General features: G+C 41.3%; 1 protein-coding gene across 2 annotated transcripts in view; it reads left to right on the top strand.

Annotated features, from left to right (window-relative positions):
• The window catches only part of VAV3 (vav guanine nucleotide exchange factor 3), a 238,636-nt gene that overhangs the window by 106,446 nt on the left and 105,778 nt on the right, over positions 1–26,412 (top strand). For both annotated transcript variants that reach the window (XM_065410115.1, XM_065410114.1), the window contains exons 9-15: positions 5,427–5,526; positions 6,572–6,667; positions 9,662–9,730; positions 11,565–11,651; positions 12,089–12,174; positions 12,591–12,723; positions 13,114–13,223. In XM_065410115.1, the coding sequence (XP_065266187.1) occupies positions 5,427–5,526; positions 6,572–6,667; positions 9,662–9,730; positions 11,565–11,651; positions 12,089–12,174; positions 12,591–12,723; positions 13,114–13,223 (681 nt within the window). The remainder of the gene's footprint in view (positions 1–5,426; positions 5,527–6,571; positions 6,668–9,661; positions 9,731–11,564; positions 11,652–12,088; positions 12,175–12,590; positions 12,724–13,113; positions 13,224–26,412) is intronic.

Raw genomic sequence — 26,412 nt, 5'->3', positions numbered from 1 at the left:
TGCCTTCTGGGTAAAAAAATGTGTCGAGGGTACTTTTGGGTAACTGTCGTCATCCGTCCGTCACTCCCGCCCTCCCTCCCTGAAAGCGCCGGCGGGAAATCAGTTCGCGCACTTTTCTGGTCAGTGACAGCGTGGACGCCACAGCACTGCGAGCATGGAGCCCGCTGCGACCATCGCTGCAGTTGTGGCCGTTGTCAACGCCTCGCAGCTTATCATCCACCTTTCCCAGAGGCAGATGCAGATAAATCGGGCGAGGAGGCTACGGCACCGCGGTGAGGGCCTGAAGTCTGAGAGTAGCACAGGCCTGTCAGAAAGCATGGGACCCAGTGCCAAGGACATCATGGTGGCAATGGGTCATGTGGATGTTGTGGAACGGCGATTCTGGGCCCGGGAAACAAGCACGGACTGGTGGGACCGCATAGTGCTGCAGGTCTGGGATGAATCCCAGTGGCTGCGAAACTTTCGCATGCGGAAGGGGACTTTCCTTGAACTTTGTGAGTTGCTGTCCCCTGCCCTGAAGCGCAATGACACCCGGATGCGAGCAGCCCTGACTGTCCAGAAGCGAGTGGCCATAGCCCTCTGGAAGCTTGCAACGCCGGACAGCTACCGGTCAGTCGCGAACCACTTTGGCGTGGGCAAATCTACCGTGGGGGTTGTTGTGATGCAAGTAGCCAACGCAATCGTTGAGGTACTGCTCTCAAAGGTAGTGACCCTGGGAAATGCGCAGGCCATCATAGATGGCTTCGCCGAGATGGGATTCCCAAACTGCGGTGGGGCTATAGATGGAACTCACATCCCCATCCTGGGACCGGACCACCAGGCCAGCCAGTACATCAACCGAAAGGGCTACTTTTCAATGGTGCTGCAAGCACTGGTGGACCATAGGGGACGTTTTACCAACATCAACGTCGGATGGCCGGGCAAGGTTCATGACGCTTGCGTTTTCAGGAACTCTGGTCTGTTTAGACGGCTGCAGGAAGGTATTTACTTCCCGGACCACAAAATAACTGTTGGGGATGTGGAGATGCCTACAGTGATCCTCGGGGACCCAGCCTACCCGCTAATGCCCTGGCTCATGAAGCCCTATACTGGCACCCTGGACAGTGAAAAAGAACTCTTCAACTACCGGCTGAGCAAGTGCAGAATGGTGGTGGAGTGTGCTTTTGGACGTCTCAAGGGGAGATGAAGAAGCTTACTGACTCGCTGTGATCTCAGCGAGACCAATATCCCCATTGTTATAGCAGCTTGCTGTGTGCTCCACAATCTCTGTGAGAGCAAGGGGGAGACCTTTATGGCGGGGTGGGAGGTTGAGGCTAATAGCCTGGCTTCTGATTATGCCCAGCCAGACAGCCGGGCGATTAGAAGAGCCCAGCGGGACGCGCTGTGCATCCGGGAGGCTTTGAAAGCTAGGTTCCTGAGTGAGCAGGGTAACCAGTGACTTTTCAGTTTGTGTACAGAGAAGCTGAACCTGCCCCCGTTTCTTTACCCAGTTAATGTTGACTATCCTCTCCAGTTACATACCCCCTTCACCCCCTTCCAAAAAAATAAAATCACTTCTATTTTGTTAATGAACACCGTTGTCTTTATTACTGTTTTCGCGGGAATGTTTTAAACCTGGGACGCAGACTGTGGTGGGGAGCGGGTGTAGTGTAGTGATGCAAATGACGCTTCTAAACTCCAGGAATGACAGGCTCCGCGGTGGTGGACTGGTTGTTGCAACGGAGCCTCCACCCCTCCTGATCGGGACTGTGTGTATGTGGGGACTATGTGACTTTGTGGCAGGGGGAGGACGGTTACAGATCCCCTGCTGTGTGGCTCTTTGATACAGGATAAGGACCGCTGCATAAGATCTCTAACTGCCTCCCCCGCCACAAAGTCACAGAGCAACCCCCCCCCCCCCCCGAACATGAAAACCACCTCCCATACTGACCAGCGTAACTGGTGACTGCACTGTGTATGTGCCCTGCTGCTGGACCTGCCCCCGCCTCTGTACCCTGCTAAAGGTGACTGTCCTGTCCAATTACCAACCCCTTCCCCCCCCTTCAGACAGACTCTCCTCCAAAAGAACATGATGGAAACAGTAATTAACAGAAACGTATTTTTTATTAGCAACTACACATGAAACTGGGGGGTGAAACTTGGACGGGGGCTTGTGTGAGGCGGGAAGGAAGGGACTTGTCAAATTTTGGGGAATGAGAGCCTTCTAGTACTAGAGCAGTCTGCAGGGGTGGAGTGAGAGTTTTCATGGACTCTGCTGCCCCTCCTTCTTTGGACTTTGTGTGAGGGGGGTATGGGACTTGGTGGCGGGGGAGGGCGGTTACAGATAGACTGCAGCGGGGCTCTGTCCTCCTGCCTCCGTTCCTGCAGAACATCCACAAGGCGCCGGAGCGTGTCCGTTTGCTCCCTCATTAGTCCAAGCAGGGTTTGAGTCGCCTGCTGGTCTTCCTGTCGCCACCTCTCCTCCCGTTCCATGTGTGATGGGTGCATTTGGGACAAGTTCTCCCTCCACTGGGTCTGCTGTGCTGCCTGGGCTCGGGAGCAGCCCATAAGTTCCGAGAACATGTCTTCCCGTGTCCTCTTCTTCCTCCGCCTAATCTGCGCTAGCCTCTGGGAGTGCGATGCCAGGCTGGGTTGGGAGACAGTCGCATATGTGGCTGTGGGAATGGGAAAAAGGGAGTGAATTCCTCAGAAAGATAAATTTAGTTGTGAACAAAGAACATAGTCTTTCTCTGTGAACAAGACCATGCACAGCACCTATCACATGCGCACTCAGGACAAGGTCGAATTTTCGGTCCTCGCATTCAGTGCCTGGGGTCTTGCACTGCAGATCTGAGAAGCGGGGCAGGACACCGAAATTTGTGTAGCAGGCAGACATGGTAAGCCGTAGACTTGTGGCTGCTTAAAACTTTAATAGTAGCACTGGCCTCCTTTCACATTGAAAGCAATGACAGTCCCTGCTGCCAGCAATCTGGCAAGCATGAACTCTGCCCCTGTCCCACCCCCTCGCGGCTGTCCCAGGGAAAGATCCCTGTATGCCGCCCCTCTCCCGCCTCCACCGCGTGGCTGTAAACCGGCGGTTACAGTTCTGTAAAGGAACGGGCAAGCAGTCCCAATACTAACATTCCCCTACCTAATTCAAAGCAGGTCACCATGAGCGACATCACCCTCATGAGGATCTCAGACAGCGATAAAGAAAGAATGCTTCGGGAAAGCCTGCAAAGACCAGGGCCGTATGCCGCCATGCTCTGCAGGGCAATGATCCCGGAGTACTTGATTGTCTCCTGGTGCGGGAACATTTCATACCACGGAGGACCCAATAAGGCCGCTCTCCCCAGGAACCTGATGCAAAGGCTTTCCAATTACCTACAGGAGAGCTTTGTGGAGATGTCCCAGGAGGATTTCTGCTCTATCCCCGGACATGTAGACCGCATTTTACTGTAGCTGCACTGGCAGGGACTAAACAGTAGAGCGGCTTGGGCAGAACAATCATGCAAAACCGGACATTGTTAGGTTTTTTTTGAATAGTTGCACTGCCCAGGACTGAAACGTTAAGCGCCTAGGGCAAACTAATCATGAGAAACCCATTGTTGTTATTGTTAATATTCCTGTTCTGTTAAAAATAAATGTTTAGATGTTTAAAACACTTACTGGTTGATCCTTCCCCTGATTCTGTGTCCGGGTTAACGGCTGGGGACGGTTGGTAGGGGATCTCTGTAAGGGTGATGAAGAGATCCTGGCTGTCGGGGAAATCAGCGTTGCAAGCGCTGTCGACTGCCTCGTCCTCCTCATCTCCTTCCTCATCGTCCCCGTCCGCTAACATGTCCGAGGAACCGGCCGTGGACAATATCCCATCCTCCGAGTCCACGGTCAGTGGTGGGGTAGTGGTGGCGGCCGCACCTAGGATGGAATGCAGTGCCTCGTAGAAACGGGATGTCTGGGGCTGGGATCCGGAGCGTCCGTTTGCCTCTTTGGTCTTCTGGTAGCCTTGTCTCAGCTCCTTGATTTTCACGCGGCACTGCATTGCATCCCGGCTGTATCCTCTCTCTGCCATGGCTTTAGAGATCTTCTCGTAGATCTTTGCGTTCCGTCTTTTGGAGCGCAGCTCGGAAAGCACGGACTCATCGCCCCACACAGCGATCAGATCCAAGACTTCCCGATCAGTCCATGCTGGGGCCCTCTTTCTATTAGATTGCACGGCCATCTCTGCTGGAGAGCTCTGCATCGTTGCCAGTGCTGCTGAGCTTGCCACAATGTCCAAACAGGAAATGAGATTCAAACTGGCCAGACAGGAAAAGGAATTCAAATTTTCCCGGGGCTTTTCCTGTGTGGCTGGTCAGAGCATACGAGCTCGGACTGCTGTCCAGAGCGTCAACAGAGTGTTGCACTGTGGGATAGCTCCCGGAGCTATTAGCGTCGATTTCCATCCACACCTAGCCTAATTCGACATGGCCATGTCGAGTTTAGCGCTACTCCCCTCGTTGGGGAGGAGTACAGAATTCGAATTTAAGAGACCTCTATGTCGAACTAAATAGCTTCGTGGTGTGGACGGGTGCAGGGTTAATTCGATGTAACGGCGCTAAATTCGACATAAATGCCTAGTGTAGACCAGGCCTAAGGCTAAACAGAAGATGATCAAGAGGGAAAAAAAGATTAAAAATAGAAGGCAAGAACTGAGGCTTGTAGATCCCCAAAGATGGAGCTTGCAGTTTAAAGAGGAGTCACCTCTAAAGATTTAGAACAGTTTGAGAAGAGTGGAATGAATTGTTGCTGAAGGGAACAGGAAGTTCCTGGTACAAACCTGGATTCTTTTCAGTAGCTTTACAAAAATCAACCAGTGGCTACCATGCTGATCTCTGACTGCTGTTAAGAATTTCTTGCATTTACATATGTTAGCTATTATCTTGACCCAAAGCCTCATGGAATGTAAACTCAATAGAAGCTGTTAAATCAGTTTGCAAAACCTACTGTTGCTGTAAAAAGAGTGGATGTAATTAATCCTGGGCTAATCCTATGTAACAGAATTTATTCATTGCATCCTTTGAAATCTATCTCTTAACGTTGTAAATACTAATGGCTCTGGTGCTGTTAAGGAGCAGTTACATTGCTTTGGAGCCTGAAACAAATGCTTTATTGTGTCAGTGTATGCATGTCAGTGTTAAAGTGAATTGAAATGATTTTACAGCATCTTGATTATGATCTTTAGTATTTTTTAAACATGCACCTGATCATATTCTTGGGGAAGCTTTGTAATACATATTTAGGGCCAAGTTATTATGTTTGGATATGTAGGTACAGCTCCCAATTGAAGGGAAGAATGTGACCCATATATTTGTTTGTGAAGTGTGAACAAAGACTGATTCTGTTTTTTTTTAAAAAAAAACACACACACTCTCCTGCTTGGTTTTTTTTCTCTTGCTTTGGTTTAGAATGGTTATTTATGGGCAGTACTGCAGTCAAGTGGAGACAGCCATATCCTGCTTAGACAACATCTCTAAGACAAAAGAAGATGTTAAATTGAAGCTAGAGGTACTGATATTTATTTTTTTATATACAAATATATATCTGCCATCCCCCCAAAAAAGAAAACTGTCCATTCTGACATGTGGGTCTATGAGTTTCTTTTCTTTTCCTTTTTAACTGGAGTAACTGATCAAATTAACGTGTCAGGTAGAGACAGAAGAGGTTGAATCCTGGTCCCACTGAAGTCAGAAGAAGTCTTGCTAATGACCTCAGTGGGGTCAGGATTTCACCCAAGAAGTGGTTTTGTCAATGAAACACTTTTTTCTCATAGTGTTTTAGGTGAGCGTGAAGGTAGCTGAGAGTAAAATATGTTAATGTTATAATTAGAATAACATTTAAAGACTAAACTCTGCCCCTAGGCACATCTCTGCACAAGCGATCATGTGTAAGACGCACCACCCCAGATGTTCAGACAACCTTGGAAGCACAGTTCCTCTTTGGATAATCAGCTACAGCCCTTTATAGGGCACAGCATACTGCCCATCAACTTTGGTGGGGAAGTGAATGTGCAGGGTGGGAGTTTGATGATCCCACCTGTAATAAACAGGATTTCTAGTTTTTAGGTTTACTAGTCACCTTCAATCCACACAGTTGTCATGCCTGTTGTGCTATTTATGCCTACATCTAATAAGAAAAAGAGTCTTCTATTTACCTGCAGTGTTGCACTTGAACTACCTGCTGGGCACTAGCCAGAGTGATTCCAACTGCTATCTCTGTTGCTCTTATAGACACTCACAGCTTCAAATCAACAAAACTCTGTGTGGTTTCTTATCTCTAATTACAGTGTTTATACCATAGTCATCTGAACACCTGAAGAATAGGATCTGGTTCTGGATCCAGATCTTGGAAACCTCAGAAATTCAGGGGTTTTGGTTCAGCTTATCACTATGGAGATGTTTTTTTCCTCATTATGGTGGTATTTAGTATCCTAATATCTGGGTGATCTGGCAAACTTATATGTCTACTTAAAAAAATTAGGAGTGTACTTTGTATCTTATTTTTATTTTGCAAGAATCACAGTTCAATCTTTTATTTTATTTTTAAAAACTAGGAATGTTCCAAGAGGGCCAATAATGGGAAATTTACTTTGCGGGATCTTCTAGTGGTTCCTATGCAACGAGTTCTGAAATATCATCTGCTGCTGCAGGTACTTTATTTTTGAAGTTTAAAGTGATTAAGTGCAAAGCTGTGATGGTTTATCATCAGAGGATTGTTATAATGAGGGTTCAGTGTCTTTATTAAAGGACAGTGATTAACATTTTTATTGACTTGAATTGCGACTTAGCTGTCTGGAAGTTAAATCCAGTGCAGTTCAGCCTTCTCTGTGGTGATCATTCCACACAGTTGAAGCATATCTGCGAATAACAATCACTCTTCATTTAATGGCTTATTTAAAAGTTAGTGGTGGCAAACTATGAGAATGGTGGTTTTGTAATGTAGACCACTACCCCCAAAGACTAAGCTGAACGAGACTATACCATACTTTAAGATATTTCCCTGCTATAGTAAATTATAATAAAACCATATTTATTTTGAAATGCTTCTTGTTATAACCCACAAAGCTCTTGGCTTCCACAGTTAGTCCTATAATGAGGGTGGAGAGTCTTATAAATTTAATTTGATAGCTGTTCCAGGAGACTCATTAGTTCAGCAGCAAAGAAATATATTACTGTATTAGATCGTCAACCTTGCTGATGCTTGTAAAATGTCATTTTAAAAAGAGCTACTACCTTTATGTGAAGCATAATTTTGACTCTGCAGTGCTTTGTGTAATTCAAACTTATTACATTTCTTGAAATATATCTATATAAATGCAAGTCATCAATATTCTGTTCAACAGAAAATCATGAAAAACAAACAAACAAACCAAAGCTGATGACAGAACCACTTTCTTAAAACATTTGAGACCTGAACCAAAGCAATATAATCAAATTGTATATTATGAAAAAATGATATGAAAGATTATGTCACTCATAGTGTTTTAAAGTGTGAGGCATCATAAAACTACAATCAGGTATGTAACGGGGTGTCAAAATATATTACAGTATTTTCAGGAGAAAAATATCCACAAAAATTGCTAGAAAAACTGCACTTTTAAGTAGAAGCATCTATTCCCACCATTTTCTAGTATTTTAGCAATATATTATTTTTGGTTACAACATATAGTCCTCTTCTTATTTCTCTCTGGATTTTCTTTTTTGCTTTTAACTAACCCATTAATTTTTCTAGATTCTAGAAGGGCTATGTATCTTTTAAAATATAGCAAATAGCTTAACATTCTTATACTGTCAAGATATGTCATCCACATTCAAGTCTATAAAATATTATATAAATGCAGCTAATCTTGTACTTAAGAGTAGTGACTATCTCATTATGCTTAGTCACATATTTTAGCTAAAGCTTTTGTTAGCATATATTCCTACTTCATCTTTGCAAACAAACTCATATTTTGGAGTTTCGACTATTCATGTTATTGCTAGTAACATGAAAACTATCTAATATTGTTTGCCTGGGCTTTCAGCACAGACTACCTCTCAGGGAATTTTGTGCCAAAAATTGTTAAAGGTATACACATAATATTTTAAAATTCTGCAAATTTTATTTGTCAATAAATAAATGTGGCTCCAGCATGGCAGTGGGGAGCACAGGCCAGTGGCTGCATTGAGGTGGGAGATCACCCTGAAGCCCCCACCTCCCCCAGTACAGGGATTCGGCAGTGAGGCTGCACCTGACCCTGACACAGTGCAAGGGCTGAGCCTGCCTCAGAAACACCCCAGGACCCTGCCTCTCTGCGCCAGGCGCACCGGGTGTGGGTGGGCAGGCTCAGCCCAACAGGATCCAAGTTTGGAGGGGCATAGTGTGGGGGGAACCTGGTGTGGGGTGAGAGGTTTCTGGGCAGGGTAATCTGGGTGCAGGCGGCTCAGTGGGAGATCTGGATGCACAGGGACTTGTTGGGGGGTTCTGGGTGCAGGGGCAATGGGACTCTGCAGTGGATCCAGGTGAAGATGGTTGGGACTCAGCAAGGAGGGTCTGGGTGTGGGGGCTCAGTGGGGGGACCTGGTGCTGTGGGAGTGGGGGTCCAGGTGTAGCTGGTTGGGAATCAGTGGGGTGGAGGTCTGAGTGTGGGGGGCTCGTCGGAGGGGTGCAGGTGTAGTGGGGTAGGGCTTGTCAGGGTGAGGGTTCAATGGGCCTGCTTAATGGGGGAGCCCCAGCTGCTGCTGATGCAATGCTGCATGTTGGGCTCCTGCTTCCCCCCATGATTCACCTATCCCGTTTTCTTCTCCATCCCCTCCCCTCACTCCCACATTCCCCTCCCCCTGCCCTATTTCACCCCCTTCCTTCCCCACTGCCTCTTCCCTCCATCTCCCCCTTTCCTCATTTCTCCACCTCCCCCTTTCCCAGCCCCACCGCTGGCACTCACTGTTGCATAGAAAACAGAAAGGCTGCCAGCACACAGAAGAGGGGAACGACTGGCACTAGGACCCAGGAGGCGGTGTTCAGCTGTAGAGTCAGCGGAACCCAGACACAGCCTCCTTCAGCTGGGCAGCTCTGCGCTTGCAGAGATGGGGGAGGGGCAGTGGCACGTAACCCTGTGTACCTCCCCCTGCCTCACCTCTGTTTGGTGGGGAGCAATCTCCCCCAAACACCTGTGCCCATGGTTGTACCCCTTCTTCCCCCCCATGCGTCTTCCATTTGCTTCCTTGCCGTTTTCTGCATGGAAGCACAGGAATTCTGCGGGAGGACAGTTTTCTATAGGCGCGCAGTCACGCAGAATCTCCCCAGGAGTAACAGATATGTACAGTAAGGATCTGAGTGGTAAATTTTAATTCTTACCAGAATAGAATTAGCTTTTACTGACTGTTCATTGTCAATATTGTTAGTATTTAGGAAGAACAGTGCTCACACTTAACACTTGCCATTTAACTATTTGTGGTAATCCCTAGTTGTGATACGTATAGGGAATCATAGAGAAAAATAAATAAATTCTAGGGCTGTTATCTATTTAAGGCAAAATTGGCAAGTTTTTAAGAGTGATCAGTGCACAGTAGTCATTTTATTTCAGTGATAAATGTGTAAACTGATTGGCAGCTGGCTGAGTGAAAAGTTGTTATAAGAAATATCCCTTCATTTTGCCAAATAGGAACTGGTGAAGCACACTACTGACCCAAATGAGAAGGAAAATCTGAAGCTGGCACTTGATGCAATGAAGGTAAGTGTGCCATGGCAGGTAGATGTTTACATCTTCGCTGCCAGTTAAAATGGTTGGGGCCTTTTTCAGAATACACAGGCATGCAGAAGTGAAGTTCACAGTATATTTTCTGCTGAAGGAGGTCCTGCAATTCACAATAGAGCTAGCAAATATTTGTTAACTAGCCACAAACTCTCGTGTAAGGAGGCTAAATCAAGGATATTGCCACAGGCTTTTAGTAACTAAGTCAATAGGTTTTATATGGTATGGAGTAGAGATGGCTGGCTTCTATTTACTTGTAATATCCTAACTTTTACATTCTGTCCCATAGTTTTCAGCCTCCTAACCAAAAAATTTGCCTTTCCCAGTTTTACTAGTCTTTTACAAAATGGGTAAAACTTCCATTACTGCAGATCACCTCAAATTTTGGTTAACAGTTTCCAAGTGAGATAAACACAATTCTCTTTCCTCACAACTTGTATCCTAGTAATGTCTTTGTTGCCTTAGGCTAGAAGGCGTTAATATCTCTCCTAGTGACCATTACTCCACATGCTACTGCAAATGGCACAAGCAAGTGCTTTTTAAAATAGCAGTATCTCCTTACATGTTTGGTGCTGTATCCCTTGGCAGTCTGCAATTCCCTCTGCAACTAGCTGTACTCTCTTAGTTTCCTTTTCTTCTGACGCTGTGCACTGAGTTCAGTTATTGTTTTCGTTATATTTTCCCATTCTATCCTTTTCCTGGTTAATATGTTAGAAAATTGTTCCATTTAGCACAGATTTCCTAAAAATTTTTTGCTCCAAGATATTACAGATTATATACTGCTGAGGACACACAAATGAGAACAAACACCTTATGTTGAATAGAGAAAGATAAGCGGCAAATTTACCAGCACATTCAGTGCACAAATATAGAAGATATACCAGTCCACGGCTTAAGATCATACCTAAACTTTTTCCAGATCCCAACACATAGGCGCAAGAGATTTATTTCCCAGTGTCAGTCAGGCACATTATTGTTCATGGGACCTGAGAAAGCTGGCTGTTGGCATGCTATGATATACCTTCTGTTTTGCTATTCAGACATTACTGCCCTCTTATTGTATGCCTGGGTCTTGAAGTTGTAGATATTTGGGCACCCTACTAAACCTAGCCATGATTACTGCATATAGGAGCAATTAGAGCCTCGACGTGGTTACATCTTTTACGCAGGCCTTGGCATCAGATCTCTGAAATCATGTGCAAATATCAAGACCAAAGGAGGTATCCCAATCCCTGACTGAAAGAAGCACTCCACCTTTAACTTAAACGCTGGTTCCTGTAGGTGGAGATGACATTCCTTATTTAGCTATTACATTTTTTTTAGCCCAGCTGATAGCAGTGCTTCTTTGTGCCTGGCTGATTTGGGGTAGGTCGCTCTCAGTCTCTCCAATTGGAGCTCTTTCACTTTGGATAAATAATTAAATATTTTTTGGAGCACAGCCATGAACCTGAGTCTCCCATATCCTAGGTAGTTTCCTGAACCATTGGGCTGTTGGCTATTCCGGGAGTCTTTTGCCAAAAAATTCCGAAGGTCTAGATTTCCTCTTAGTGCAGAATGTGAATATTTTTTTAATTCTCAAAATTTTTACAGGATGAGAATATCATTTTCTGCCCAGCTTTAATAGAGACAGTTTTTTAAAAGCTTGCATACTTCGGCAGGTATATCAGCAACTTCTGAACACTTAAAATAACGTTTTAAAAGCCTTATTTTGCAGATTAGGCAAAATAAGGAAGATAAAGACAGTTGCTTAAAATAATGTATTGGAATTTTTCTGACTGAAATATTCCCCCCTCCTTCTTTTTTTATGCTTTAGGACTTGGCTCAATATGTAAACGAAGTGAAGAGAGATAATGAATCCCTCCGTGAAATTAAACAGTTTCAATTATCAATAGAGAATTTGGTATGTGATAGGTTATATTTACACCCTTGTTTATCCCAGCTTTTCACCATTGTTCTACTTTACTGAAATCTACTGCTCCTTACCATCTTATATAATACTAGAAGCCTGGGTAAAATTCAGGTATGTGTATGTGTTGTTCTTTTGGCTGGCCTGGAATGATATCTGTATACAGTGACTTCCTATCCATTTCCTTAGATGCATGCAGCTAAATCAATTTTGTTGCGCAGTGCCCCAAGTCCCTTGGTGGGTGAATAAAAGGAGTTTATTTATGCCTTATCATCCTTAGTAGGACCAAAAAGTGCCAAGTTCTTTTTGACTCTTGGACAATCTGGCTTTGTAGTATAATGACCAACTGACACTTGAATGTCAGATATTATCTTTACTCTTTCGCTGGCATATATGTTAAATGATGAATTTATTTCCTTTTTTGTTTTTAGAACCATTCTCTCTTAATGTATGGAAGACCACAAGGTGATGGTGAAATAAGGATAACTACATTAGACAAACGTGCAAGGCAAGACAGGTGAGAATATAGATCCAGTACTTGGGTTGCTAAAGACAGAATTGGTATTAGATAAATGCTTGTAAAATACAGCATGGCATATGCCTGTGAAATTTGGTGTCAGTTCAGGAATTCTTGTGCATACATCCTCCTTTCAGTATACACACATAGCTCCTATTAACATTAATGCCAAGGAAGTAAATTTTCAAAGTGGTTCATGAGAAGTTAGCCATTACATTAACATCTAAATCCCTATGCACCTCTTGCAGAAGTACTTTAAGTGGTTCATGTTTTGTTACCCAATAGTTTAATTGCTAACATTCAAAATCGTAAGTGCTCCAGGCAATGTTTTATATGATATTGTATTATTTTAAAAGGATTAGTGTACTGGCATACAGACAATTTTTTTTAACCCTTTATATATTATGTTTTCATAGGCATATCTTCTTATTTGATTTAGCTGTAATTGTGTGCAAACGGCGAGGTGATAATTATGAAATGAAGGAAATAATAGATCTTCAGAAGTACAAAATCACAAATAATCCCACTACTGATAAAGAAAATAAAAAGGTAAATGTTTATAATACTACTATATACAAAATATATGCCACTATTAAATATTTGAAATCCGTAGGTCTTGAGTGTATGAAATATTCTGCAACCACTCTTCAGCAATTTGTATATATATATTTTTTTAAATTTTAAAGCCATATAGTATCAAAAACACACTGGACATTGTGGTTTAAAGTAGATGACTATTAAAGGGCTTCAACTATGTTAATTTCTGATGTAATGAAGGGATATGAATGAGCCATTATTAAACTGAACAGAGGTGCAAAATAGTATGACCCCATTTTTCTGAACTCAGGGTTGGTGTTATACGATGAATATAAAAATATTGTCTTCTTTCTGTCTGAATATTAAATTGTTAATCAGTGAATTGCAATACCTTTCACACAGTGGTCTTATGGCTTCTACCTCATCCACATACAAGGACAAAATGGGTTGGAATTTTATTGCAAAACTAAAGATTTGAAGAAAAAGTGGCTTGAGCAGTTTGAAATGGCACTGTAAGTATATACTTTTCTGTTATGTAAAATCATTTCCTTAAACAGTATATAGGACTATTTTAAACAATGCTTTAATATGCATTTTAAATCGTAACAATAATTCTGCACATGCAAGGAAACTATTTTATTTGATTTTTTAAAAACAGAACTCATAGCTGACATCTACAATGTAAGAGTATTTCCCTGAAACGCTTCTAGGAAAAGATAGAGGGCACTCTAAGCTATGTTTTGCTTCTAGCATAGCTGGTAAGATTGTTTTAAAAATACAGTCTGAAACACCTAGGGAAAATATTAATTGTTTTAGCAATAAATATTTAACATAATGGTGACTGATTTTTCCATCTTTATTTCTTGGTACATTGAAATACATTTTAAGAGATATGGGGATGTTGGCTTTTTTCCTAGTGGCTTTAAACTAATTTATTATGTAGCATTTGGATCAAGTTGCTTGGTTTATTAAGTTTGATTTCCATTGCTTGCTTGACATTGTGTGTGTGTGTGTGTGTGTATGTGTGTGTGTGTGTGTTTCTAACGTAAAAAAATAGCATGAATATGTTAGACTTCTCAAAAAGTAATGTATCAGAATATACCACTTCAGATTGTATTATAGTTATGTGCTTTCAGCTTTATTTTTATTTCCGATTCTGTTGGAGAAACAAACATGGGTATTGGTACTGAAAGTATTCTGATTAAATTTAAAACACAGGAACAAAGAAATCAGGTGGAAAAGAGACAGTCACTGCATTTTTTTTAAAGAGGGATACAGAGGGATATTCCCCTAAGAATGGTGAAATTAACAAAGACAGGGTATCACTTTATATTAATTTTTGGTTGAGTGAAAGGGTTGTCGTTAGCTGCACTCCATTGAAACACACTTACAACCTTAATTCCTGTTAATTATATTTTTTGTTTAATTTTTTCCCTTTTTTCTTTTAATGAGAGCCAAGAGTTTAAATTGGGTAGCATAGAAGGAATGCAAGAAGAGAGCCTTGCTCTGCCATATGTTCTGAGGCCCACCAAATATGGTTTCCCTTCCTGCTGACATTATCAAATCCGTAGGAATATGTGTGCTAGTGGGAGTTGTTCCTGGGTGTGATAGGTGGGGAGCAGAGAGGCTTTTAATTGGCCAAGTACATCGAAAACTAAGCTCTTTGCCATGTCTCTCTGGTTTCCTGCATATACTGCCTATGCTGTCATTGTTGATATTTCTTTATATTTAGATAACAATAAAAGTATCCCTATTAAAAGCCCTCAACATCCTAATAAATTAGATTTATAATGAAAAATAATGCCCACCCTGCCATAATTATACAAATAACGATTAGCTCAGCCAGCCAGCTAACAAATCAAAGCAGTAAAACAGCCTCCCCCACACACACCCGTCCCCAGGAACATATCTACAGCCTTGTCCCAGAACCTTTCCTGGTTCCCTGCATGCCTTTTTCATGTCCCCTCTCCCTATTCCCCTTCTCTGTGCTATTGGGATTCCCTGCACCCTCTTCATCCAATTCCCACCAGTGTCCTCCCCCAAATCCATGTGTCCCTCCTCTTGCCTGCCTCAGAGGCACCCTGCCAATACTGGGAAACATGGTTCCGTGCCGCATTTTCCTGTGACCCTCCCTCTTGCCCCATCCCAGGCCTATGCTCCCTTTCCCTCCCTTACCCCTTCCCAAACTTCTTTGCAGCCATGTTAAACCTGATTTCCAGCACCCCCATATTGTGATTCAACTAAAGAGCACAATGACTCCACTTTAAATGCCAGTGTATTTGATGCTGTGCAGGGACTTATTTAATTTTGGCCAATGTTTGCATGAAAGTTTTGATGTTTTCATATCTTCAAATTATCCTGTTTCTCTCTCTGTGTATGATGAGCTAATGCAATCACACATACTTATAAAAGTGGTAGGTGTTAGCCAAGGCACAGCGCTACTCATAATAGTGCTTTGGGAAAGGTAATTTATTGTTCCTGATTATCATAAATGATCAGAACACAGGGCTTGGAAGTTCAATGAGTTAATACAATAGCCTTTCACCTGGGTTCCCTTCTGGCCTAGGTCACCAGTGAAAATGAGATTTGGTGGTCTCAGCCTTGTCCCTTAGGATATTTGTCCACCTCATAAACCCACACCACAATTTAACACTATTCCACATGATTGGCAGTCGTAATCTAGAGCAGCACAGGGCTGGAATAGTAGGATTACTGCAGGTCAGGGCTGAGTTGTATTAGCAGAACTGAATTGTAACCTTGCATAGTAACATTCTTTGCTCTAGCCAGTATTATTGCTCCCTTATTTGTAGAACCACTAAAACTCACTAGATTTAAAAGAACTTGCAGCATTTAATCAATTTTGTAATCTCATACCTTTTTATTTTTTTCGTTACTTGTGGGTTTTGGCTTTATAGAATATCTCCCAAAAGTTGCACTCCCCTTGGTAGGATCCCTGATTTCCTACTTCCATGAGTTACCTCAGCATGTAGTGTGCTAATGAAATTATAAATGCTGAAGTGTGGAGTCTGCCTTTGGGAATAAACTAACCCCATTGTTTTTCCATATTGTTTGGTGAGTCTGTTTTTTTTCAGTTGTATTTCCTACTCTATAGGGTGTCTATTAAAGTTTGATTCTGTTCTGAAAAAATTACTATAATAAAATGACAGTTTCTTCAGCACATTCAGAATTGTAGTTGCTGACTTAACAGGCAAAGCATTTTAACTATGTATTTAGGACTGCAAAATCAACACAGCTGAAAAGGAGTGAGCTGGATTCTTTCCTGTACATCAGAAATAGCATTTTACTACCTTTCACTCAGTTATATCTATGCAAACCCACTGCCGTCTGAGAAGCTTCCTGAATGAAGATAGGGCTGCCCAGGTCTTACTATAAGAACCTAATTTGTGAGGAAATTCAGATCTCATTTACATCAGTTTAAATTAAGAACAGGGCCCAGTCTACCCTAGAAAAGTTTTACGGATATAACTGTCCATTCAGTTTAAACTAAACTAAAATATTTATGTGAGCCCTAGCGTGGAGGCAGAGGTACTGATACAAAGGTCCCTTATGTTGGTATACCTTATTTTGCTTCCCAAGTTAGAATAACCTATATTGGAATAAGCACATTTATAAGCTTTCTAGTTGACAAGCCCTAAATATACTGAAGTGTCAATAGAATTAAGCCTGATCTATACTGGTGTAACTGAGATCAGAATTTGGCCCTCTGTGTGCAGAGCCTGACATTACTGATGAAATATATAATGGAAAGAACCCGACTTCTCTCTCAGAAACCTAGGCTGAATTTGTAAGACTGGAAGAAAATGAGCAGATCTCATCCGGAAAACACTGAGGAAAAAATAAACATGGAACCCTGCATTGTCACTTTTCAGATTAGAACAGCTCTTTACGTAGAAAATTGGGAATACTTTTTATCCCCATGAGGATACTACAAACTCTAGGCCTGATCTATGGTAATATGACAGGTCATCTTGTGGGGGAAGCTTGAGAGCAATGGGCACTGCTGCAAGAAGATATAAAATACATTAAGATATTTTTAACTACTTCCATGTATGTGGCAGTTCTCCTGTCACTGTGTCTGTATTTACTGTTATTCTGAGACTATTATTTTGTTTAGAAAAATGGCTAAAATCTATGCACCTCAACTTTTATTACCAATAAGAATTTCCTAAGTATTTTTAATAAGAGAGCTAGTACAGATGCTCTACATCCTCAGTGACGAGATAAACTGCAACACCACAGCACTAAATTTGATGCTGTTGACCTATTCACACTAATCTACAAAATTGAGGCTGGCTCAGCTGGCCTTGAATCTAATGTATTGTGTACAACCTTTCAAAATTGTCAGTTAGTTCGGGGTGCTGGATCTTCTTGGCAGCATTAGAAAGAAGTGGGCCACTGGGGCAGCACACTAAAAATCACAATTGGCCTCCTAAAGCTGGAACTTTTGATAGACTAACATGCATGATGAGTTTGTGAGAGTGTTGCACGTGAATAAATGTAACTGGCAAAGAGTAGTCTGATGTGCTTTTAACAGTAGCTTTTCCATTTTGAGGGGATTAGGGTTCTCTCTATATATCTGCTTAACTCTCATTGATATTAATGGGAATTGTGCACGCACAGGGGGAGAACAAAACCATATGTTGTGTGATGGGTTTCCCCCAGGGTGCCACCTGGAATTAGGGTACCATTGAGCCCTCTGACCCACCAGCCTGGGCTCCCTCTCACACTGTGCTGCTGTGACAAGCTGCAGACACGTTCCTGTCCTTACACTTCCTCCAGCATTCACACAGGTAGGGACATACCCAGCTGCAGTTACATGCAGGCTCTCTGACTAGCCACTACACGAACCAACAGTAGAAAGGCTAAAGCCCAGGTAACTCTCAGCTCCCCAGGCACGCACACGCCCCTGGAGCATAAACCCAAAATTATGCCATCTTGTGGTATACAGGGAACGGTACAGCGTAAGCTCATAGAGTTCGCCTCCCCCGCCAACTTCACTCCAAACTCACTGGTTTAGATTAAAACATAAAATAAATGTATTCACTACAAAAGATAGATTTTAAGTGATTATAAGGGATAGCAAACAGATCAAAGCAGATTACGTAGCAAATAAACAAAAATGCAAACTAAGCTTAATATACTACATAGATTGGCTATGAATTAGCAGATTCTCACCCTAACTGATGGTACAGGCAGACTTGTAGATTCTAAAGGCACAAGCTGCTTTAGTCTTAGAGCTTGGGTTTCTCAGGTCTTCATATACAGGTCTTCATGAAGAAATCCCTTTAGTCTTGGTCCAGCACTTTCCCCAGTTCAGTCTTTTTTCCTCAGGTGTTTCCAGGCGTCGTCTTGTGTGGGGAGTGAAAAACAACAGATGATGTCAGTCCCTGCCTTATATAGTTTTAGAATATGGCAGGAAACCTTTGTTTCAAAACTTGGCTCCCAGACCAGTTTGTGGAAAAATACTGACATCCCAAGATGGAGTCCAGAGTCATGTGGTCTGGTCCTATGCCTTTGCCCTCTTATAGCAGCCATTGTTTACAGGGTGGCCAAAACGCCCACAGGAAGGTTAAGCTATTCCACAGTCCATTGTCTTTACTGATGGGCTATCAGCCCTGTCTGGCTTCTTCATTGTTTTACCTGAAAGGCTGGCTGTGGGTGTTTTCCAGAGTAAGCCCATTTGAAATACAGATTCCTAGTCAATATTCATAACTTCAGATACAAAAATGATACAGGCATACAAATAGGATAATCATATTCAGCAAATCATAATTTTTCCAATGACACCTCACCATAACTTATCTTGTACAAAATGCATCATAATTATGCCCTAACCATATTATAATATTACTATGATGAATATGGGGTGCAGTGTCACATGTTGTTTCAACAAAGTTGTGCTCCTTAAAAGCAGTTCTAATAAATCCAGTCAGTTGGTGTTTTGTTTTTGCAGCTGTGTTAGTAATTTTGGATTAGATTATAGCTATGTAGTTTAATGTGTACTGTTGTTTTTAAAAGAAAAAGTGCTACAAAAAGTGTTTAGTATACACAAAGTGGTAGGCTACATGCAATCTTCAGCATGCCTAATAATGTAGATGTTAATGGAAAGGCATTACATATCTAAGAAACTGTTGATACTGTGTTCAGCCAAATTATTACATGACATACAATGTAAGTATAGTAAAAGTAATAATAGTGAGCTTTGACCTAAGAGATAAGATCCACTGTTTCTTGTTATGCTTATAAAGCTAAAGTGTGAAGGCATTTTTTTTCTAGAATACACCAATTCCCCATCTAGTCCATTATCCTTCCTCCAATAGTGACCAGTGCTAGTTGATTCAGTGAAAATGTTAAATTCCCCATGATGCACCTAATAATTATGCAAAAGAATACAACATGCAGAGTTAAGATCCCTTCTCGTTAACAGTCAGTATTAAGTTTGTGCTACAAAGCAGGAGAGTCGATGGCTCTTTCAGCTTTATTCTAGCTATTTCTACTGCAGATGCCTTTCTTATTCTTACAAGCTAATTTCTTCACATAACCCTGTGGCAATGAATTCCAAAAGTTAACTGTGCTTTACTTAAAATGTTTTTCCCTTTTTATCAGACTTAAATGTGCTTTTCTTTATAATTGTATCAAGTTATCCTCTTGTATTCATAGAATCATAGAAATGTAGGGCTGGAAGGGGCCTCGAGAGGTCATCTAGTCCATCCCCTACACTGGGGTGAGATTAAGTAAACCTAGCCCATCCCTGGCAGGTGTTTGTCTAACTCGTTCTTAAAAACTTCAAGACCTGGTATTGTGCAACCGCTCTTGGTAGTCTATTCCAACTGTGACCCAGACCCTGTTAATTGGCTGTACTGGACTCACCTGATATGATCCAGGGGTGATGGGCCTACTCCACCCACAGGGATCAGCTACATAGTGATAGCAAGGCAGGGATGCACAATATTGATTTATATTGGCATTAGATTTTCTGTGCTATTCAGTGTTCACTTCTTAATGCAGAACTTATTTGCATTCTTTGACCACCACTGTGCACTGAAGTGTTCACAGTGACATCTAGATATTTTCCCTGAAAGACTACAATTGCATACTAGATTTACACATTGAGTTAGCAACTCAGAACCCATCAGTGTAACTACAACATGCAAAATCTTGCACTCCCGTCTGTGCTGAATTTCATCTGTCATCCTGATGTCCAGTTTGCTAATTTCATTAGGTCTTATTGTAGTTTCTCATTGCCTTTCTCACTGCCTAATCTACTGTAAATTTTTCCATCAGCAAACTTCAGCTTCACTATTCAAACCTTCTTTCAAGTCATTAAGAAATACGCTGTATAAAACAGTGCTGCACGGGTTCCAAGATGTATAGAGCCAAAGAATATTGCAGTACCTCATGTAACATTGTTATCTTCAACATTCTCCAAATCCATTGAGTCCTATATGCTAAGATCATCAAATGCTCTTTGTGGTGAGGAACGGTAGATTTTGAATTATAAGTGCTGTTTTGAACATTGTAGTGATTAGGGTATATTATGGGCCAGTTGTCCCCATGTGTAGTATTAATACGAGTCCAAAATAAATGTGTTTATGTTTTTACATAAAACTGACTTCATCTTATGCAGGACCCGCTTAGTATATTAACCATTTCACAAGACTATGGAATCTTGTTCCAGATAAGCCTAAAACTGGATGTTAAACTGTTTCTTTGTCCTAGGAAGAATCAAATATTTCACTGAGCTATCTTAAATCTCTCATTTTGGGCAGCATTCTTAAATATTTGAAAGATGTCTCTCTCATGAAAGAGAGTTACTGGATGTTGTGCTTTTAATTTTAACAGTGCCGTGTCCAGTTTTTGGGGTGATAATAGGTTCTTAAGTAGTTTGTGCTGCAGTAGAGGTATGATCTAGTCTGCTGGTTTTTAAAACTCATTCTTTAATTTGGACACCAGCTGTCATTCTCTAACACAAGAAAGCCAGAACAGTCCATCTGAATGGAAGAAAACAATCCTGAGATTCATTGACACACAAACCTGATAAATATGTGCATCACACCTTGCATAAGCACACACCTACATTTTAAACTAAGAAAGCTGCATAATGCATGGATATAGTCCTTTGGTTACCTAGAGTGGTTTTTTTATGATTATTTTTTAAACTAGTACTAGAGACAGGGTAAATGAAAATGATTCTCCTATCTATTATTATATCTCCATTTCCCAAATTTGCTTTATGCTCTGTGACTAATGACTTATTGGTCAAAGCCAACTCAGATAGACCTGCTCCCTCAGATACTGCATAAATAATGCATATGCATTAAAACTCCTTCTGAGAGACTATTTGAGCTGTGACATATTGAACACTGACATACTAAATTAAAGCTGTTGCTATCAATGCATTTTAAAAGCTTTAGCTACACACTGCATTTCCCAAACAGTATTTCACTTTTAACAAACTGGATCTAAGTTCACTTAGTTTACCAAAGCAAAACACAAATATGCCTGTCTGGATATCCTTGATATCCTGCCTGTTTCCTGAAGTGGTATGAAATGGAAGAAGGAATTGTGTTGTTTACCTCTGTAGGTATAGATGTTATTAATCTGAGTCATGCATTACAGCTAATGTACCACAAATGGTACCTTATTTGAAAAAACAGGAATCAATGGGGGTAGAGGAGGGGCCACAGAAAGAGAGCTCAGATGTCTTCCCAGTGGCAGAATAGAGGGTAGGGATTAAAGTGGCCCAGGCTGCAGCTACGTGCTGTGGAAAAAGGGAGAAGCTCATGTTGGCTTCACTGCCTGCTATCCAGTCCTGAACAGTACTTCCCTCCTGTGCCCTGTATCACCATCTGCTTGCCTAGCATCTCCAGGTTTGTCAGTTTTGTGGATGCATGGCCTCCTGGCATTTTGGGGACAAGGTAACAGGTGTTGTAAATGGACATAGTGCGCCTTCCTTCCCCACACCATAAGTCTTCTTAAAGATGATGCTTCTTGGAAGGATCAGCATCCTCTTGTCTTCAGGAAGTTCCTGGTGCACCTAGTGTTTCTGCTGGTCCCACACCGATAATGTAAAAAGGGGCAGGGTTATTTCTTCAAAATGGAAAATTTAGGCGATGGCCCTAAATTACCTGAACTCAAGCTAAGTGTTAGTTTTACTCACTAAAACTGTGGGGAAGAAAGAGGTGTTTTAAGTTCTTGAGTTACACATAATTTTATCCCCAACATTACTAAAAATGTAGTCTAGAGCTGTGGTTCTCAACTGGGGGTCAGTGGCCCCCGGGGGACCATGAGAGAATTTCAGGGAGTCTGCCAGAATAAACCAGAGAGCATACAAAAAATAAAAACTGTTTCACCTTGCATTATTTGGACACATTGCTTTTTTTTTTTTTTTTTTTAAACCAGAGAACATGTTAATTTTCCTGCATGATATGCTGAAACCTGTTGGCTTCAGCAGGGCCGGTGTAGTTAGGGAGTTGCAAGCAGGACAATTACCTGGTGCTCCACGCCACAGAGGGCCCTGGACGGCGGGGCTTGGGCTTTGGCTTCAGTCAAAGCCTGGGCGGCAGGGCTCAGGCATATTAATATTTGACCATAATATTTAGTTTTTTTATTTTGTACTTATATTATCCTTTTCTTTTTTATATTATATAGGTGCGTGGGTTTAACTGTATAACTATCAATTTAATACACCTTTTAATCTACTAGATATGCAGGAAAACAATTGTTGTGGCACAAGTGGGCCGTGGATAGCATGTGGAGGGTCGGGGGGGGGGGACGGGGACGACTCAGAAGGAAAAAGGTTGAGAACCCCTGGTCTAGAGAAACAAGAAATGGGAGGCCAGATCTTAATAATTGTCTCCCTTGAAGCAATCTGGGAATTTGACTCTCACTGTTTTAGTCACATAGGGTTCTTTCCATGCCTTAGTGGACACCAGAGTTAAAGACCAGCAAATAATTTTGATTATTAAAGAAAGGGGTGGGGAGTAAAAATAAGTACAATCCAAACAGATACAAATAATAAACAACGGTTACTTCAATTACAATTATTTTGTCTGTCTGTGGAGAGCTTTCAACAGGAATCCTACCTTTGTGAGTGGGTCTATACTGTCGGAGATTCTCTTCTCTAGGTAAACTAAAATGAAAGCATGTTAATTCCCAGAATCAATGGGAAATGGAATTTTGTTTAAGGGTTGGTGGATCCTGTTTGATTTAACATGGATTACTTAAACAGTTAATAAATGGGCAGTGGTTAGTAATCTTAACTAAGTCCTATGAAAGTAAATAAAGTTTTACTTCAGTTATTGAAAAGAAGCCCTTCAAGGAGAAATCTTGAGCAAATTAATTAATATTAAGAATCTTACACTATTTCTTTGTGTTTAACAAGATTAGATGTTGTCTCCTCTCCTGCAATAATCTAAACAATCTGGAGACTCTGTAAATGTCTTAAATTGCAATAGCATTTCAATATTCCAGTAAAATGATTAAAAGAAAAAATTAAATCTATTCTCTTGACAGTGTTTTTGCAAACTTTGTCTAACCAGTGATGAAGTCTCAGTGATGTTATAATGTAGAAACCACGCTGGGCTGGAAGGTTGCTTCTTTTAATGCTGTATTTTAGCTTCTTTTATTCTTCTGAGCTGTCTTGTTGCTGATGCTGTTCGCTTGCTTGCTTGTAGAAGTGTCTGCTTGAACAGGCAGAGCTGTGTTGAGTGTATGTATGCTGATGGCTCCATTCAGAGAGATTTATGCCCTTCTCTCATCTCTAGTCTTACTGAAGGTGGAGGGTGCGCTTCTTTCAGAGGCTTGGTTAGATTCAGATATCAGCCACTGTCACCTCTGATTGCCTGAAGTTCCTCAGTCCATATCTGGGGGTCTAATTAATATTCCTGATTTTTCAAAAGTGCTGAGCACACAGTAGCTCCCACTGCAGTCAGTGCTAACTTTCTGGGTGCTCAACACTTCGCAAATAAGGTTATTTACTTATTTAGGTGCCAGAGTATGATTGAGGTACCTAACTTAAGGCAGCCATTTCTGAAAATCTTGGCCCTTGGAAAACACCTAGTGCAGATCTAGATAAATCGCCTTGTTTCTTGCAGTGATACCTAGTATTAAGATAATAAGAAAGACCAAACGGAATGGAAAGTTTTGTTGTCTTTGGATATCAGGTTGTATGATCTGTATATGCTGCCAAAAATGATAGATATAATATCCAACTTCATATATCAAACACACTTTAAACTGCTTGAGCAGCTTATGCTGAGTGTGCCAACTCAGTATTCATCATTCACACCAAAAACGTTCACAGTGTTTTAAATTTGCATAAGCAAAACACAAACTGCAGAACAGAGCTCTTAATTGAGACGGTCTGACACAAGGTTGAGGGGTAGAGCAGAGTTCAAGGCAATGAGCTCTTTTTAACTCCCTGTAGCATTTCTTCTTCAATACTTGAAACAGTTTTAATTCACCACAGACTACTTGCTTGATACTTCATATAAATACTTATTTGATATGCCACTAGGGCTCACTGATTGGCATGTATTAAATATGATTCTTCTCAGTCAAGATTTAATCAAGTGAAGTGGCACAACAGTTAAAAAAACAAGATGTAATATTTTTGACAATGATTTTATTGATATGCAAATATCTATTAACTTCTTGAAATCAGATCCCAAGTTTCAGAGTATTTTCTGCTGAAACAATTAGCCTGACTTACTGGAGGAGCTGATGTGGAATATGTGTTTTTCAAAACAAAAACAAACAAAAAAAGCTAAATCATACCCTCCTTTGTAAATCTGACTAGGAAGAAAAAGTTGACACAACCTCAGAAAATCCCACCACAGCATCTCCTTCTAGGAGAGAGTTTTGCAGGCAAGTGTGGGGGGCAGGAGCCTAGCCCTCCAATCACACAGATGCCGCCAAAGATCTATTGGGAACCCAATCCTCAACCGTAGGTCATCCATATTTGAGGGCTTGCTGCAGCTCCTGTGGTCTTCCTATCCATACAGTAGCATGGTTCCCTGAGTCTCCCATGAGTGCAGGCTGCCATTGGGGTAGACAACTTTGAGTGGTCCCAACTGAATGGTATCCATATAGAAAGGAGGGGTCTTGGATGATGTCTCTGAGGTTCATCTTCTCTCTACCATGTGGGTAGTGGCTAGATTAGGTCAGTGTTTACACTGCTTTCATCCTCTCTGTACCTCTTAGCAGAAGAGATGGCTTATTCCACAATTTCTAGGTCAGTGGCTGTTTTTCTTGATATCCTGTTTCCATTTATGGCTACTTAGGATCCATGCTGGGTCATTCTGGGTTGCCTCAGCATTTATTTAATTTTAATTGTGAAGTATTTGTGTTTAGTTTTGTCACCTAGATTTGCTGTGATCTTTGCAGTACGACATGTGATTGCTCCCTTCATGGAAATCTGATACACAGAAATGTCCAAGGGACATATACCCTCTTTCTCTATTTTGTTCTGCAATACATTTTTCCTTGTATTATGAAGAAAATAAATTAGATTGAAGTTATTTGGAATCTTGGAGGGAAAAGTTGAGTTGTTAATTATGTGCCCCAGAGAAGCAATTTTTCAAGATTAATTGAAATGTTTTTAAGCAAAACCTCCACAATGGCCTTGACTGAGAGAGGTGAGAATCTGTACAGGTTTTAAGTGCGAAAACCTAGCTAGTATTGAAAAGCTGCCAGAGAAGCAATTAAAAGAAATGGCCCTTAAATGTGTGAGAGAGGTAGAGAACCAGTCACTGAGTAGCAGAGGACAGCACACGGCCAGCAGTTTTTGAACTAAAATCCTAACTGGTACCATTAATGGTAATGGTAAATAAGTTTTTAAACCCCAAGTAAAATAAGAGATAATATCTTCTTCATGCCCATTCAATACCTGGTCTTGCTCCTCTGCCCTCCTGCAGAGATATGAATTGTGATGTGGACATTTATCCACCACAAACTGGACTGAGGACCACAATTATTTTCTCATAGGCTGTGAGAGTTGTTGGATGGAGAGTAACTTTTGGTCATTAATAGCCTGTCAGACCTATAACAAGAGTTCAGAGGCTTCTTTCTTCCAGTGCTTTCTATTCTAAGACATTCACTTCTTTCTTTCGCTATTATATCATGTTATTGTCACTTTTGTCATTCCCCTTTTGAAATTTTAAGTTTCATACATCTGTAAGAATTTAGGAAGATTAATTACGGACATATCACTTTGCTTTACATACGTCTTACCATATTTCTTTTTATGGCAGATATGTAGGCAGCTGATATTCTTTGTTTGTAATGAGGGCTTTAGTGTCTAGTCCTTAAAGAAACAAATTTTCTTTATAATTTTGTTTGCATTATTTTTTGTAAATACTTATTTTAATAGCCTCATCCAGAACAATTTCAGACATGTAGCAAACAAAAGATCTTTAAGTCTGTCATGCTAATATTGAAATCTGTAGACTGAAATTCCTTCTCAGGAGTCTCTACTAGAAATATAACATGATTGGAGACATTTTCAGTATTTCAGAACTTTTGCAATAGGGATATGAGCATTTATATTTTTAGATACATGACCTTTCAGAGCAATGAAGACAGAGATTTTGATGTCCTTATTCCCACATTGTGGGGGAAGCCAGAATACTGTACGCTTCAGCCCTTTCCTTATCTAGCCTGTTGGGTCATGCTATCAAT

Source organism: Emys orbicularis, chromosome 8 (genome assembly GCF_028017835.1).
Source record: "Emys orbicularis isolate rEmyOrb1 chromosome 8, rEmyOrb1.hap1, whole genome shotgun sequence".
Lineage (NCBI taxonomy): Eukaryota > Metazoa > Chordata > Testudines > Emydidae > Emys > Emys orbicularis.
The sequence above is the reverse complement of the archived record's forward strand: the minus strand, read 5'-3'. Positions and strand labels throughout refer to the sequence as shown.